This window comes from Aptenodytes patagonicus, chromosome 2 (genome assembly GCF_965638725.1).
Source record: "Aptenodytes patagonicus chromosome 2, bAptPat1.pri.cur, whole genome shotgun sequence".
In the NCBI taxonomy this organism is placed as follows: Eukaryota; Metazoa; Chordata; class Aves; order Sphenisciformes; family Spheniscidae; genus Aptenodytes; species Aptenodytes patagonicus.
This window is the reverse complement of record NC_134950.1, coordinates 107650002-107667734: the sequence shown is the minus strand read 5'-3', so window position 1 is coordinate 107667734 and position 17733 is coordinate 107650002. Positions and strand designations below refer to the sequence as shown.

The 17733-nt window shown below is 41.6% G+C and overlaps 1 protein-coding gene and 1 long non-coding RNA gene across 3 annotated transcripts in view; one reads left to right on the top strand and one right to left on the bottom strand.

Moving 5' to 3' along the window:
• Positions 1-935: 935 nt before the first annotated feature.
• On the bottom strand, positions 936-6134 carry LOC143156767 (uncharacterized). Its single transcript, XR_012994689.1, has 3 exons — positions 5881-6134; positions 5335-5653; positions 936-4229 (listed from the first exon to the last, which is right to left on the bottom strand). It is a non-coding gene; the product is annotated as an uncharacterized LOC143156767 (long non-coding RNA).
• A 60-nt stretch (positions 6135-6194) lies between these two features.
• Positions 6195-17733, top strand: part of LOC143156766 (solute carrier family 12 member 7-like) — a 70962-nt gene continuing 59423 nt past the window's right edge. The window contains exon 1 of one of the 2 annotated variants that reach the window (XM_076330707.1): positions 6195-6409. In XM_076330707.1, coding sequence (XP_076186822.1) covers positions 6292-6409 — 118 coding nt within the window. In that variant the 5' untranslated portion in view covers positions 6195-6291. The remainder of the gene's footprint in view (positions 6410-17733) is intronic. The other variant, XM_076330706.1, reaches the window with a different exon arrangement.

Here is a 17733-nt window from a genome sequence, read left to right as displayed (position 1 = left end):
ATAAACAGAAATTAGAGCTCGTACAGCTCTAAGACAGCAATGCTGTTATATGCACCATAACACAGGCTTGGGCTTTTTCATAGGGGGAGATGGCTCTCATTCTGTTTTATCACCAGAAAAGATGGGACCTATTGCAATTAATATTCCTTTAGTGTTTCCTATATGGCATGGCAAACTACAGGAGCTAAGTCTCATGATATCCCCACACCACACAATACTGACAAGGAGAGGCAAAAGTAGAGGGGAGAGAGCAGATGTAGAGGCTGAAGGCAACAGATAACATACCAAGCTTTCTAGTTCCCTTCTATTTTTCTGTTCTATTAAAAAGCAAATTCTGTTGTGCTTAGTTAACGTGGGCTAGTGGTTGCATTTGTACGGAATCAGAAAGAAGTCGTTTGTGAGGGATCTCTGGAGGTCATTTAGTGCAGCCTCTTACACTAAGGGCAAACTTCAAGGGTCAATCAAGTTACTCAGGGCCTCATCCAGACTTGCATCAAGAAACAGTCAGGACTGTTTGCTCCCTTTGGGAGAGAAGCCAAGCACAGTAACAAGGCTAGCAGGGCAGGAGCTTCACCAGCCAGGGACTGGTTCCACAGTACCCAAGTGAGGCAAGCAGGCCAGGCTCTGGATCAACAAAGCCCATGGTGAAGCATAGCTGTGATGGAACTGGAGGCAAGTACACCTATGGTATAGATCAGAGAGGGACAGAAGGCCCAGGCCTGAACTTAAATGGAGCCCCTCAGCCCAGGGGCAGAGGATGTGCAGGTGGAAGTGTCTCAGGTGAGGCTGGTCAGTGCAATTAAGTCCTATTAGTGCACTCAGGGTCCTGACAGCAACTTTTAGATATCACTAAGGATGGAGAAGGATGGAAACAATGAAAAACAGTGCATTGGCTAAGCCAGGTAAACACACAACTTTTTGCTTTGATGCTTATCCATCTGATCTTTTCAACAAAATGAGACAATATGCAGGTTTTCATACAGTAAACTGAAGCCACAAATTTAAGAAATGCTGCCATCTGTCATAGCACCTTAGGAGTCTACCCAGCCTCACGGACTAAAAAAGCACCATAAACTATCACCATGTAAACTAATGACAGGATAAAGTAGCCCAGCTCAGTCTGTGGATTTCTACAAAGCTCATCCATGGAAAGCTTTATCAAACCAATGAAACTCTTGAGTTTTGCTCTTATTACAGAAGCCACAGGAGTTTACTGAAAGATAAAATTATGTCATGCAAAGCCTGCCGATGAGCCAACAGCATTGCTCTGCTAACAACTCAAGTAGAATCAAGATATGTATGTGCATTCAACGCAAAGAGACTCATTAAAGGATTACAAAGCAAATCTCAGTCTTGTTAGAAACCTGTGTTGTGATATCAACACATGCTCTGGCATATCATTACTCAGTAAGCATGCTGGCATATGTGACACACCTAATTTCCCCAGCCTTCGGTCAGCTAAGATTCATATACCTTCTGAATGGAGGAATAGTTGTTGAATTCAGTTGTGTTCTGAGCCTTTTATAAGTAAAAATACTTGCCACTAGTTTTGCAAATACTGTTCAATAATTATACATACCCAGTTTTCCGTGATGGTATCCTAACATGCTTCATACTGTGGTGGATACAGCTTCCTAAATCATTCCAGGAAAGGATCCTCCAGAATGTTCTCTATCAATGATTTTGTGATTTAGAAAGAATGAGGAATCAACTGTGCTGCCAGATGACATAATTCTGTAGCATTCCACCTTCATACCAGTATGTGCTCTTCTATCAGCATGCTCTGACCCTGGAAGACTGTAGCCAACTTCTTTCATAACAGAGAGGTCATACAGGATTTCTGGAACTGCTGCTGGGTATTCCATATCCACAAAACAGTGTGATTACACCACTGTGGTCTTGTTCAGTCTGCCTAAACACTGCCAGTTCACTACTTGCATTGACTATGTTGGCAATGAGTAATTTCATCAGGTTTTCATAGGCTTCCACTTCCATATGCTCTGAATGCAAGATAGACACACAATCTGACACTTTGCTTCAGGTGTGTCTTAATGATCACTATAGATATGAAAAGCTACTGCAGCATCTCTGCAGAAATGTCCTAGCCATGAGCACTTGGGCAATGGAAACTCTATGGCTTTCACAAAGTTAGAGTCCATTGTGATGTGCTAACCTGAACTGTGTTCTAGATTACAGTGATAACAGGCTGTAAGGAATCAGGTGATGGCAGGTTGTGATGCCCCTCTCCTCTCGTTGAGGAGAGACAAGTAGCCAACAGACTAAGTCTTAGAACAGTACCACTTGGCATGGTGCATGGGACTCTGGGAAACACTTGTCTGTACCCAGGAAATAAAAAGCACAATGTAGCTGGCTTGCATTTTGGTCATGGTATGTGACAGAAATATTTGAAGAGTCAGGAAGGTCTGGCAAAGGTCAAACTGGGAAGGTGTCACACTCAACTTGGGTTACAGTGTATCCTTTTTGGAGTTATCGCTTCCCAAGATAAATGTTCGCTTCCTGCAGTCCTGATCCTCAGATGTATTTATGGCTGCATTATAATGCCTTCGTCTGTTCGATTCAGATTACAAACATTCCCCCCCATTACTTATTATTGCAATCATTGTCACCCACAGACTTTACTAGAAAATCTAAATGGCTGATGAAAATGTCAGAGCAAATCCTAATCTTCTTTGCTCCCTGTCTTACATTTCGTTATCTTTCTGCCTCTGCTAACACCTTGAGATCTGTCAGGAAGCAGTTTTGAAATATATGGAAGTTATATGGAGTTAATTCCATAGAAATTTCCAACCAAATTTCAGTTGGTACCAAATCAAATGCCTTGGCTATTTTCATGTGGGTTGTAACACTAGAACAACTTTAACTGTTCAGACGTTATCTTGTCCCCCAAAATTTATATATCACAATCATCTTTCCTCAAAACAAAGTTATCATTGAGCCAGTTAGCTCAACTTTTCTGAGTCACTCTTCTTCCTCTTTTTGGGTATTGATGACTCAATATTGATAAGGACAATCATTCACTCTTTTGGAATTTTCCCAATTTTCCAAGATTTTTAAAAATTTAACATTCCTGAGTCCAAGAAGTCACTGGGTAGCTTGTTTTCAGTTTCATGTATGTTAAACTGCATTAGTCCTGATGACTTGAAAATGTGTAATTTTAGTAAGATTCTTATTGTTAGTCACATAGACTATGATCTGGATGTTTTAAGCATTTTTCTTTCCTTCTTTGCTATTTCTGATTTTACTTTTTTTTCCTGTGACAATAACTGTGGGGTTTTTTTTTTATTTCTAGTGATTTATTTCTAATATCTCAATAACATCAAAGACAATACAAGTTTTTAAGGTATCGGTGTCTTAGTGATATCATCAATTTCCTTAGGCAGATGTCTTGTTTTAAATCATAACATTCATCGCTAGCATTAATTTAATCCTTTTTCTATTCTCAGTATGTAAACTAGCTTCATTATACTTTCATATCTCTTCATGTGTTCTGGGGTTTTTTTTTTAGGGGGGGACAGGCTTGAGCACTCAATAGAATATTCACCGCCAAAATTCATTTTTGTTAACAAGTGAAATGCCTTCTAAAGGTCCATCTGGATATATCTGGTTGAATTGGTGGTGTACCTGCTGCATTCCTATCTTGCCAAACAGAAAGATGGTGATGGTCCAGCGCTCTGTGTTTTCAGTGAATGTCACAAACTGAAAGCTTTTGCTTTTTTTTTTTTTTAGCAAAACACTCATATGTTATGATTCCAGTATTGTGCTTTTTAGACACAGATCTATATGATGTCTTAATCTTATTCTACTTTTGCTCTTTTTTTCATTTCTTATTCCTAGAAGGGTACCATCAGAGTAGTCTGTTGTTAAACCTGGCATGTATCACAACACTACTTATCTCATGCTATTTGAAGGGAAATGACAATAAATCAACGTGAGTTACTTTTTCTAGTCCCAGGTCCTCATTGTCCAAAAACTTTTAAGAGGCTCACAAATCACAGCCCTCAGACTACAGTGTCCCTGTAATGGGGGACAACCCACAACCTCATATGAACTTACCATCCTTGCTCCACAGAACTGCACCTATTTTTCATCAGATGGCTCTCCATGGTTACAACAGAGGAAACAGAAGAAAGTTGGAAGAGGAAGTGCTGCCTCTGTTCATTCAAAAGTTGCTTGGTCCAAAGCTTCTCTTTCTTTGGCTCTTAGCTATTCTGGACAAAAAAATTGTATCATCAGGTTGAAGTAAAATTGAAGGCTGCAGTCCTACTTTCTCCCCACTCAACCTTTTGTGCATGCAGCATGAGACGGTATGATACAGTTTTCATCTTTATCGTATATGAGTTTCTTTCAATAGACTTCTCAAGGCACCAGATGGATGGTACTTAAAAAATGATCAGCAATTTAAAATTTTCTTCTCAATGCTCATATGTGATCCCATGCCTTATAGATTGCATGCTGTTCAGTCCTTGAAGAGGGAATTGTTATTTTTTGTATATGTTTTAAAATTACATTTACTATTCTAATTTACCATTGTATCTAGTTCCTTAGTACTGTTAATTCTGATAGCCTGTACCATGACAAAATAAGTTTTAATATTAAAAGTGCCCCCAAATATCCTTGCCTCTGCAGGTAACATCATTAACATATTAGAAATCTGCTATCACTAGCAAAGACACCATTCCAGTTGCTTTCTTGAGCTTGGAAAAAGGCAGGGGGAGGATGAAGAGACACATCCCCAACACAGAAACTCCTTTTTGATGCAGCCACTGTTCTCGTTACTGTAGTTACACCATGGTTTGAATGGGGGTGGAACTGGAAGCCCATACCAGATACCAAAATGTTACCACGCCTCTCTCCCTCTCCTTTTCTTGCTGCCCTACCACGTCCACATCTGCCACTTCACTGCCACCTTTGATGGCCAGAATCACTTTCCCCACCCCCTTCTTTGAAGGCCTCTACGCTGTGGGACAGACTGTAGTGTTAGGTAGACATCTTCCATCCCACTGAGGTATGGGACCCACAAACCCACCAGAGTCCCCTTCCAAAAGGCACAGATACAGACTGACATGAACAGAGTCTTTCTGCTCTATTCTAGCACTTTGCTGGGAAGGTAGAATAGCAGGAGACAAGAAAAAGGCCCTTGGCTTCCAAGTCTGTTGTCTCTACTTTTGGAGTGGAGATGCTACAACCTCCTCTGGGAAGGAAGTTTAAGGTAACCAAGAGCTACAGCTCATCACTAGTGCTACATCATTAATATTTAATTTGATACACTGCCCATGCACTGATTCATTGAATCTGCTTCACTTCAGGTCAGACCTTATGTGCTGACTCCAACCTGAATCACAGGGCCTTCAGCTGTCCCCTGCAATCCAGGGCTGCTGTGTAGGAGAGCAGATGTCTGGGAACCATCTTCATTTCTTGGTAGTCCCAAGGCACACAGTGGACTTTCTCCTCCACTTGTCCAAAAGGTGGCCCGCAAAGCTCCTGCTTGGGCCTTCTGGATGCTGCCATCCCTTGAGACCTGGAGGATCAGGGCCCCGCTGCCTGGCTCTGGTTTCAGAGAAACTGGAAGACAGTTTCTGTCTGCTGGGATCTGAGGAGTAGCAGCCTGGTGGTCCTAGTGCTGCAAGGATATCTGCAAGGCAAGGTTTGAGAAAGACAGGAAGCATTTTTAGTGCCCAACAGCCATAGCTGAAACCCAATAAACAAGCCAGGGCGGCTCGCACACATCCAGACGCTGGCGCACACCCTTCTCAGGCTGTTTCCCCAATGGCACTAGCTCGACTCACGGCAGCCACTTCTCCCCGCCAACGCCCCGGCGCTCCTCTCCCCCTCCGCGGGAAAGCAAAACCTCCCACCGACCTGCCTCAGTTCCGAACTGGGAAGTTGCGTGTATGTAAATCAGAGCTAGTCATAGCACGCCCTTCTTCTTCTTCTTCTTCTTCTTCTTCTTCTTCTTCTTCTTCTTCTTCTTCTTCTTCTTCTTCTTCTTCTTCTTCTTCTTCCTCTTCCTCTTCCTCTTCCTCTTCCTCTTCCTCGCCGCCGGGGAGGCTGCCGCCCGCGCCCCCGGGCCCCTGCCTCTCACTTCGGAGCTGCGGCCGCAGCGCCGTCAGTCAGGCGGTGAGGGGGCGGGAGCGGGTGGTGGCCGGCACCGAGCCACCGCCCCCTGCTGCGTGAGGAAATGGCTCTCACGTGAGGGAGGCGGCAGCGCCGGGCTTACCCTGCCCGCTGCCCTGGGAGGAGGCGCCAGCGGGTCCCGGGGCCGCCTGCGCCATGCCGACCAGCTTCACGGTGGTGCCGGTGGAGGCGCAGGGCGAGGAGCGGGGGCCGGCGGAGCGGGATGGGCAGCGGCAGGAGGAGGAAGAAGACGACGAGAGGGACCGGGGCTCCGGTGAGAGAGGGGGGAGCGGGGAGATGCCCGGGGGCAGCGCCTGAGGACAGCGCCGGCGCTTTGTGTGCGGGGGAGTGGAGCTGCCGCGTGGGGTGGGCCGGCTCGCCGCCGGAGGGCCCCTGGACCCTGTGGAGAGGCCGTATCGCCTCTCCGCAGCTGGCGGTGCCGGGGCTACCTGTCCAGGTGGAGGAGCGTGCCTCGGGAGAGGGCGAAAGTCCGGTGCCTGGGGTGGCTGAGAGCTTGTTTCTCTTTGTTTCCATAAGCCGTCGCCGCTGGCCGAAAGGAGGAAGCGCACCTGGGCGGCTCCGGCCGGGGCAGCGGAGCAGCCCGGCGGCGGGCGCGGCACTCTCCCGCCCGGGGCGGCGTGGGGCGGTCAGTCCGCCTCCCGCTTGCAAGGGGGAGCGGGAGTAACCAGTGCCGCTGGCAGTTCAACAGGCAGGCGTAAAAGCTCTGTTTAAAAGGCAAGTCCTGCTGGAGCTCGAGAGAGAGAGAGAGGTAGGAGGGAAGATTCGGACTGTGGAGAGGAGCAGTCTTAACCTGGCTTGCTCCACGTGTTTTTCTAGGTATGTGCTTTTGCACCAGCGACCGTGTCTTGGATTAAGTAGGTGTTTGGTACCGAATGGCGTGGTGTTGGGAGCCTTGCCTCCTGCTAGGCCTCGCCCCTGAACCCGCCTGGGGGAGCAGAATCAAGCCTGAGGTGGAGCTCGGGCATCGCGAGTGAAGGTCTGGTCAGGGCAGCCTCTTCTGCAGCGGGATGAGTATTTGTCTACAAGCGGTGGTGGGGAAATGAGTGCTTTTCTCACTTGGATGATGAGGCACTGCTAGGGAAGCAATAACTCTTTCTTCCTTCGGCTCAGAAGCCCTTAACGCTTCCTCTTTCTGAAGCGTGTTGCAGCAGCGATACCAAGTATGGTGCTTGAATCACTGCTGGCACTGTGAGAGCTGGTTGGATCTTGCACATTATTTTGGACACTGTCTTACAATCAATACTCATTCTTAATTTTTTTTTTTTTTTTAGATGATCATAGGTGAAAAGATGGGTTTTTGTAAAAGGCAATTCCTCATAATGGTGGCTTCTCCTTTTTGTTGTATAGATCACGGATAAATAAGGCTAATACCATGTGATGTGGGATGTGAATGTAAAGAGATGAAAACAGATATTTGATAAACTTAATATATTTACATTATTTTAATTGCTTTTTGCATAAAGATTCTTTAGGAAGATGATCCAGTAAAACACCAAGCTGACAAAGTTGGGTTGTTTTCTCCCAGAGCTTTCTCCCCTCAAACCCCTACCTACCCATAAAAGAGATATACTACATGCATTTCCTTTGGTATATTCAAGCGATGAGCAAGTGTTCTAATAACCGCCACTTTTTTTCCCCCAAACTAAATGGAATAGAAAAAATAAAATAGTATGAACTGCGGCAACAGTTTGTTTCCTGTACTGGATGGATGACAGCAGTACAGCATCAATCTGTTTGGGCAGTCTTCCTTATGGTAGAAGAGCTAGTCAGAAAGGCATGGAGTGTGGTGTTCAGTGAGATGGCATCTCAAAATACTGAACATACGTAAAGGCATAGTTAGACAGTTGTTAGACCATGCTTATATATGAAGCATCTGGAAGGCTTTGTACATTTGAAAATCTTGGGAGGGTGGGGGGAAGAGTGGAACTGGCACTCTTGTAGTGGCTTATTTCTGACCTTTAGGTTTGTGATTTTTAAAAAAAAAAAATTCTTCATGCAATTAAGTAGAATTTATGTGGACTAGCAGTTACATTTGCAAAATATGTTTAAATTATCTACTGTTCTGGATCTATATCACTTGAGTGGATGAATTTGTGTGTGACTTTCCTGTTAACGTGCCTGTAAAATAGGGAGTTAGAGAGGAAAACACTGAAAAGGAAAGGCGTTGACTTGTAAACAAGTCGGAGAGCTCCGACTTCATTAAGAGATTAAATGCTATAGTTGGATACAGAGGTTTGGGATGTGAACAACATACTTAATGTTGCCTCGGGTATTATATGGATGTTTGTGGTATGTAAACCTGTAATGCATAAAATTGTTAATGCTATGTAATCAGATAACTCTCCTTGACTTATTCTACTGAAAACTTAAAAGAATTCTAAAATATTAGTACAGCTAAAAGCTGTTGTAGTTAAGTCCATTTAAAAGCCTGCTGCTTGGAGAAAGAGTGCTTGCCTTTTTCCCTGCTCCAGCCTTGAGAAAAAGGCTAGGGAGTAAAACATTTCCTTCCCTGCCCTCTTCCACATCCCCTGGTTCCCTTCCTTTTTCCTGCACTTGACCTTGGTGCTCATGGAGCTGAGTCACTCACTGGGCTGGTTCAACATGATAAACTGGCAGAAAACTAAACTCCTGCAGAGGGGAAAACATGCTTCCCCTGTTTTGGAGTTGAGGTGAGCGAGTGCTGCAAAAAGTCTGAGAATGGCTTGAGTTGTGTCAAGGTGGGAGGCGGGTAAAGCTGAGAGCGGAGATGGAATTAAAAGAAGAGGGAGAATGGGAACTTCCCCTTTGGCTCACCCTTAGCCTATATAGCTCAGCATATAATTTTGTTCCAATTGTTCAGGAATCTAGAATTTTATCAGTTTTGATTGGATTGTCTGGCTTAAAAAACAAGTAGTTGTTCTGCAATTTCCTTGACTGCACTAGTACCTTAAAAAAAAAAACAAAACAAAAAAACAAAACAAAACAAAAACCAAAACAAACAAAAAACCCAACAAAAAACCTCCACCAAACCCACAACACCATTTTTTGCAGGAAAGCAGGTTGTATGCTGTTTGACTATTAGATCACCAGTAAAGTAGTGCTTGTATCTTATTAGCAAGGCACTTATCAATTATTTTGCGCATTTATCCCCTTTCACACGTTCTTATCTGATACTCATCTATGTGATAATGGAGTAAGCTGGGATGTTCTTACTCTATGTTCTTCACTCCTTCATAATCATCTGAAATTCTATAGCCTTGTATTTTCTGGTTATGTGACACCCTCACGTGTGTGAAGGAGGGGAAGACTTGGGTGAGTGGCTATTTGGCTGGATTATAGCACTGGCCAAAGTAGTACTTGGGAAGAGTAGGGAGGCAGAGTGGAAATTAATGCTTGTATTGAACAAAATAGTTGAGGGTCAGAACCTGCTGACGCAAATATGCACAAAGTAACAGAAAGCATATGTGCCTGTGCAGAAGCGTATGTGCCTGTGTCTTTTAATGTGTTTGTAATACACTACAAGGGAAGGGTAGTGAGGAAATAGTAACTGGTTGAAGAAGAGAAGGAAACAGGAGTCTGTTGTAGGCAGTAATGAATGAAGTTTTATGAGAAATTCTGGCGTTCATTTGTGTTGGGTTTTTTATTTGTTTTCTTCACACATAGCAGTAGTGACTGTCTATTACATAGACATGTCAAAACTTTATAAAGTTGATCAAATCTCTGTTGTTAACAGTTCTGCATGTCAGGTGTTTCAAAGCATAACTGGTATTTTTAGCATCCCATAGTATTATTTACCTAGCCACAGCAGTGTCTTAGTTCTCATATTGGTTTCTAAATAACTCCTACAAAATATTTTTAAATTGAAGACCCTCAAATACAAGGAATATCAATGACAAACATTGATCATTTACCAAGAAGTCATCACATAACTAATGAAGCATGAATGCTGTGAATTTTGGTAAAATGCTAATTCCTGGAAAACCAGGAAATAGTTGAGGCAGGTGTGTGTGTGTATACGCTCAATGGAGGGAAGACGGGCTAATCTTACTGAGATGTCTAGTATATTTTCAGTCAGCCTGTGCTGAAACACAGAACCAGTCTGTAGTTCAGAACTTACTGTACAGAAAAATACAGTATTACATGTTCCCCTTCATTCCATTGCAGTTTGTCCAGTTTTCTGTACTCTGAAAAAAATGCAAACTGATGTCTTCACTTTTTTTTTTAAATCTCCACAGGTTAGTTATCCCTCTGTGCCCTGTTCATGTGCTTAGTCAGTAGCGTGCACAGTGTTTCCAGTACTGGCTAAAGGCTCAGGTCTAGGGATATGCATGGGAGCATGGGTTGGCAAATATGATACTGTTTTCCACGTGCTCTTCCAGGCTCCAACAACTTGTGGGCCAGAAAAAGATGAGCCTTCTATGAAACTGGATTAGTTTCTCATTTTTTGGTGAGTTTAGATTTTTAGATTAAGTTCTAAATTTTTTTGTATTCTAAATACACTCAATGAATTTCTCTTCCATTCTCTTATGCAGTGAGGAATTAACGTATGCTTTTGGCACCTCAGAAACTGTGGCAGTAAGATCTGCTGCTCAAAGGCAAATTACCTCGTTTGTTTGTTTTCTGATCCAGTCATCAGATTAAAGGCATCCAATCATGCTAATACTTGTCAGATCCGTCTCCAGATCACTCAAGATTTTTTATGAACCTTGTCCCATCTTAACCCTATCACCTTTTTTCCAAACTGAAGACTCTTATTTAGTCATTCTTTACATGGAAGCTATTCCATACTTATTGTTCTACTTTCTGTCTTTCTCTGAACTTTTTCCACTTCTGTGCATTTTGAAATGGGAGACGTTCCAGAATTGTGCATGATAACCAAGTTGTGAACAAACTGATTTTTTTTTTCCCCCATGCATTTGTCTAATATGGACTTTTTTTCCCTTTTCATTCCCGATGTTCAGGTTGTGGTTTGAAAAGTGATTATTGAACTGGTGTTTTTATGAAACAATCATAATCAAAGTATCTCATTCATGAGAGGTAATGATCAGTTGGAGTCCAAGTAGTTTAGGATTGTTTTCTTTCGTGTATGTATAGATCTACTTTTAAATCTCTACGTCAAATTTTGTCTGTTGGTTTAACATTCATTTAGTCTTGGAGATCTGCAGCTCTCCACAGTTGGCCTGTGCCTTGACTATCCTAAATAACTTGAAATAGTTTCAAACTGTCACATCTCTGGTCACCTCATGTTTTTTATTTTTGTTGCTGTTTTCTATTAATGTGTGGAGCAGCATGTGTCCGAGCAGAACTTCAATGACCACCTCCATCTCTGAGAGTAGACCATATTTGTTTTCTGTTTTCTTACTCAGTTATTTACCTACGGCTTATCTAATATTTTCTCTTTTATTCTATGGCTGCTTTATTTCCTTAAGTATGTTCAGAGAAGTACTTAATCAAAAGTCTTTTGGAGCTCTTGGCAGACTGTATAAATTAGGTTTCCATTATCCATGTGCTTGTTGATTCTTTCAAAGAACTTTTAGGCATGTGAGACAGAATCTCCCTTTACAGAAGCCACATTGGTTGTCCTCCCCTGCCACCCCAATGTCATATTGTGTAATACAATGTTGGAATGGAAAATATTATTCCTGTTGCAGATAAATGCATATATGACATTTGATCACAGGCATGGGAGTTACACACAGGGATTTTCTTTGCTCTTAGGGGCATTGGCTGAGCAGGTCAACTCCTGTTGTACGCCCAGCTCTGCCAAGCTGCTTTAATTGGTCCTTTCACGGTTTAATATAGCTACATGTATCATTGTGAATATAAGCGTTTCTGTTAGCTATTGATAGCTCCACGGGAAACGGGGGCAAATAAAGGAGGCAGAGTGAAGGATAATAAACTAACTTCACTGTGGAGTAAGTGGTCACTTAGCATTTTGTAACTGTTTAAACATTTCTTTTAGACTGTTGCAGTTTTGACCTTTTTTTGTGAAGGAGGGGATCTTAATGCTTGAAATGGACAGCAAATTATTATTTTTACTCCATTGTGTTAACTTCATGTGAATGAAATGCTAACATTCTCTTACTGTACTTATTGCCTAAGAGCTTAAATGTGAATAATTCTAGTCATAAAACAACTTTAAAGTAGAATATTCCAGGAGAAAGTGACATCAAATATAGCAATATCAACCCTCATAATTTTAACTTCTCAGTAATAATATTTTCATTAGAGGATAAGATATTTTTTGATCTCTTATTGCTGATTTTTTTTTCTTTTGGTGATAATACTTTTGCAGCCATCAGAATATGGTGAGTAAAGGTCTTCTGGTGTAACTGGTTTTTACTGTTTTTCGTAACAGAACTTTACTTGTAATGTTTTGTTATCTTATAATTTTAAGATGACTGTTACTGTGTTAAAAGCTCACAGGTAAACTTTGTAAAGGCTGCCTTTGGTAAGGGATATAGTTTGTTACTGCACAGCAGACCTTATTAGCTGCTTCTGGGGAAAAAAAAAAGTATTTCTATTCTCTCCAGTGCTGCTGCTTGTGAACTGTTTTAGGGAGCCAAATCGGCAGGAAACTAGCTATGACAGAAAACGGGTTGCTTTTAAAAAGTTGTTTTAAGAGGCTTTATTTTCGTGAATCAGCTCACTGCAGAACAACAGTGGTGTTCCACCCCCACCCCAACACAGAAAACCACCCCTTTTGGCAGCACTGACCTGATTAATTTTTCCTGCATCTTTGAACTATGTTGTTGCTTTACATAGAAATAGATACTAAAGCATGGGGAATGAAATAATTAGTGCTATTTTTATTTGCTCTCTAGACTAATGAACTACAGAATGTTATCACAGGGGACTTATTTTCTGAATCTGAGTAGAAATATTAAAGCTTGAGGCTGCCCCCCTTAACAAAATGTGTTGCTTGGTTTAAACGAATTCTCCTACCAATTTAAATGGATTCTCCTACCAATTTTTTTTTTCTACACAGTCCTTTTGTGGCTTATGTAGTATTTTTTTACATAATCAGATAGTATTTCTTTTCCTACTTTATTCGGTGTACCAGTTGAACAAGGAGTATTTCTGGTACACACTATAACTTATATAACTGCAATTATTTGTATGCCATGGCTTTGTGAACTGTCCAGACAGTAGCTAGCAGAATTTTAATTCTGCTAGTAGTGTAGCTTATCCTGTCAGGTTTCTATTTACCTTCCCCCACCCCAAGCTAATAAGAGTACTTCAGGTTTGGAATAAGTTTTTCTTGTCTCTTTGCACCTTTGACACAGTGGTGACAGCAAAGACAAATTCAGTGGAGAAGGTGTCATCATTCTTGGCAGTGGTTGTGAACATTTTTCCTTCCCTGGTGAAAGAAAAATACATGGTAAAGTGTACTGGGTTTATGTGGCAAGGTTTTGGTAGCGAGGCGGGTGCAGGGGTGGCTTCTGTGAGAAGATGCCAGAAGCTGTCCCCATGTCGGACAGAGTCAGTTCCAGCTGGCTCCAAGATGGACCTGCCACTGGCCAAAGCTGAGCCCATTGGTGATGTTGGTAAGAAAGGGTAAAGGGGGAAAAAAAAAAAAGCTGCGCAACAGCAGCTAAGAGAGACGAGTGAGAATATGTGACAGAAACAACTATGCAGATGCCAAGGTCCGTGAAGAAGGAGGGGGAGGAGGTGCTCCAGGCGCTGGAGCAAAGATTCCACTACAGCTTGTGGTGAAGACCATGGGATGCAAGTTGTCCCCCTGCAGCCCATGGAGCAGATATCCACCCTGCAGCTTGCGGAGGATCCCATGCCTCAGGGCAGGTGGATGTGCCCTGAAGGAAGCTGTGACATGTGGAGAGCCCACACTGGAGCAGGCTCCTGGCAGGAACTGTTGCCCATGGAGAGGAGTCCATGTTGGAGCAGGTTTTCTGGCAGGACCTGTGACCCCATGAGGAGACCCATGCTGGAGCAGTCCATTCCTGAAGGACAGGTGACCCCATGGAAAGGACCCATGCTGGAGCAGTTCTTGAACTGCAGCCTGTGGGAAGGACCCTATATTGGAGAAGGTCATGAAGGACTGTCTCCCGTAGGTGGGACCCCACGCCGGAGGAGGGAGCAGCAGAGACAGCACATAATGAACTGACCACAACCCCCATTTCCCCAACCCCTTGTGCTCGTCGGGGGGAGGAGGTAGAGAAGTTGGGAGTAAAGTTGAGCCTGGGAAGAAGGGAGGGGTGGGGGGAACGTGTTTCTAGATTCATTCTTATTTCTCATTATCCTACTCTTTTATTAATTGATAATAAATTAAATTAATTTCCCCAAGTCGAGTCTGTTTTGCCCATGATGGTAATTGCTGAGTGATGTCCCTGTCCTTTTCTCAACCCATGAGCTTTTTAATCTTATTTTCTCCCCCTGTCCTGTTGAAGAGAGCGAGTGATAGAGCAGCTTGGTGGGCACCTGGCAGCTAGCCAAGGTCAACCCACCACATGAAGTCTATGAAAACTGCAGTCTCTCTGATTTCATATGCAAATTTTCAACTAGTTGCAAAATTGGATGAAGTTTTGATGCACTATGTTGTGCAACACTAGGTTCTTGCTATGCTGCCCTGACCCTGCTTTACAAGAGGTATAACTGTTTCTTTGGCCACTTCTCAACCCTCAAAATTGCCATCCTTGAGTTTTAGGGCATCAAAAGTGTTACTTATTTTTAAAGGTCTGACTGTAATCTTCAGAAATCGATTCATGAGCAGTTAGCAGTATACAAACTTAAAGATGGTCCCTGAATAACTTTTCTCTTGACTCACAGCTATAGGAAAGCATGGCTTAGTAATGTCTGTGTCAGTTGGACAGTATTATCTGCTTCCTGATTTCAGCAGCTAGCATTCTTAATTAGGTACCTTAATTAGCTGTATCCTTTAGCTAACTCATAGCAACCAAAAAGAAGCAGCATGCAGCCTGTTTAGGAAATCATTCTGGGAGCCTTTGGGAGGTGAGATGTTGAGTGGTAACTGCTTTGCAAAATGGATTTTTTTTTTTTAATCTCGTGTATCTTCTGAAAAAGAAAAAAAAATCCTCTCTCTTTATAGAAGAAGAAATGAAAAACTCGTTCTGTTTCTTGCCTTCTGACAAGGAACTCACAAATTTAAAACTTTTTAAAATTAAAAGCAACCTCCTACAAGCTTACTTTTTGAAGAGAATAAAACCTTTTAGCAGATTAATTCCAATCTTGAAGAATGGGAATCTTGCGTATTTTTCTTCTAGCTTCAGAAAGGAAAGTTTAGAACATCCTTGAAAATATGTCAGAACTTTGCTTTGTTACCTGTAGAACTGTCCTGATAGAAACTTACCAGGACATAAACAACCTAATAGCTTGCTGCCATTGATTAGTGACCAGTCCTATCTTTATCCCTCTACTGGCCTTTCTTGCTTTGTGGAACATCTGCTGAAGACTTGCACAAGCTGCTTTATTTTGCTAGCAAGGAACAAGAAGCAGTCCTGGGGGGTGGGGGGGAGGGGGAAGGGATGGCGGGGAGGGGAACAAAACATAAAAAAAAAAATCAAAATGGGGAGGTACAGGGGGCAGGCTTTTTGCAGCATCAGTGAGTTAAAGCAGCTCTTTTAGGGGCCTAGTAAGTACCAGAGATGGTTCTAGGAAGGAGGAACTTTGGGAAATTGGCTTGGAAGGAGCCTTCAACCCTTTCAGCCTTTCCACAGTTGACCATGCTTGTGGCATAGGTGTTAGGACCACAGAGAAAAGTAGATTTCGGATGTGATTCAAAGATTTGACCACAGGAACTAGTCTGTTCTAAGCAATAACAGTAATTTAATAGAATTGAAACAGTTTGTATGAAGTTGTTTAAAGCTGGTATAAAATGTGTGAAATAGATTAATGCATAAACTAGAAAAGTGATATCTGTTTTTATCTAATTTGAAAGAGAATTAACAAATTATGCAACCAGTCTTAAACAGGACCCCTTTATAACTTCAAAATAGTTGTTTTTTAAAAGAGTGCTTGCAAAGTTACTAGAACTATATTTTAAAGTGGTTTTTATCTGCTACATCTTAAGTACAATTAATGCAAGCTCTTTCTACATAAAATCAATGTTTAGCAACTATACTTATGGTTAACTTGCTTCAGATCTGCTAATATGCACTTGATGCGTAAAATTGGCTTTTCTAATAGTAGATAGATCTTTGGAATAGGTTAATACTACTTGTTGCTAATGTATGCTGATCTGCTTAGTGGAAGTATTTTAGAGTGAATTTATTTGATGGAAAGAAAACTTTAAATGTATTTATTAGGCAAAGATATGGGATGTTTTAGTAACTTGATCCTGCCCGTTTCACTAAGCATGGTGTTTATTGCTGACGGAAATCCTCCAGCTTAATTCTCTTTAGAGAGTTCTGTGACTGTCATGTAGTTTGGCTGTGTCGTGCATGCTTCACACTGCATGAAGCCTTAATGACTTGTTTCAGGATTAATCCAATACTAGTAAGAAACAGGATTTGAGACCTTACACAAAGCTGGGAGGAAGCAACTGTCAGTTTCCTGTTTCAATTCTTGATATGTGAAGAATCAGCAGAGGGGAATGACTTGATTTTCCTTAATCATGAGTGAACAAGACTATGAAGAAAGTGGGCCAAATCCAAGTGAGTCTTTAAAAGACAATACCGTGGTTCTAATGACTCTCTTACTGAAATAGCAGGTCCTATACTTCCAGCTATACTATAAAGAATTTATAAAGAGCTTTTGCAGTGTGTTTTCACTAGAAGTAGGCTGTGCTTGATTATAATAGTAGCCTAAGTAAAGGAAAACTAAAATTTAGTGATGTTGATAAGGTAAGTGATGGATGTAGTATTAGAATCCTGCATTATGTAAAGGGGTTTACAAGGAGCTTAAGTACACCTTGTTCTGCTTTTCAAGATAACTTACATAAATTGTGCTAGTCATTGATAAAAATAATGCAAGAAATTGATGACATAGTAAATATATTTAGACATTTGTTTACTAAAAAACTAATAACCTGCAACTTTGAAGTAGATTGCACTGAATTCTTAAACCCATCTGATGCAAAACTTCAGAGGCAAGATGTGTTCAAACAAGGTTGTTGATGCCTCTTTTTAATTTGAATTAAAGCAAGGTAGTGGCTTTTGTAAACTCAAGTTTGTTAGAGCTCTAAAGAATACTTCTATATATTTTTGGATTAGGAGTGGTAAGAAATTAAATGTTTAAGACTTTGAGTGCTCTTTAGTTGCCTGTCAATCAAAAATTTGGACATATAGGAAGTAAATATGCATGATAGAGAAGATAGAATTACAGTTTTTGCCACAGGCAGCTTTCTTGGATGTGACACTTCTATACATTGGATTTAGTGACTTTTAAAATTTATGTATTTTTACCTTAAAAAGTGTGTTTATGTTAACAGTAAATGCTTGTTTACCCTTGTGCAAACAGGCTCTTATCTTCATAGTCTCAGTTTGTATTGGTTTGTTCTTAATGTGACTAAATGCTAGCTTAATGAAAATGTTACCATAGGTTTTTTTTTTTTTAAAAAAACAAAACAAAACAAAACCTGTTATTTTTCACCCGTATCTGGCTAACCAGAACCTACTTCAA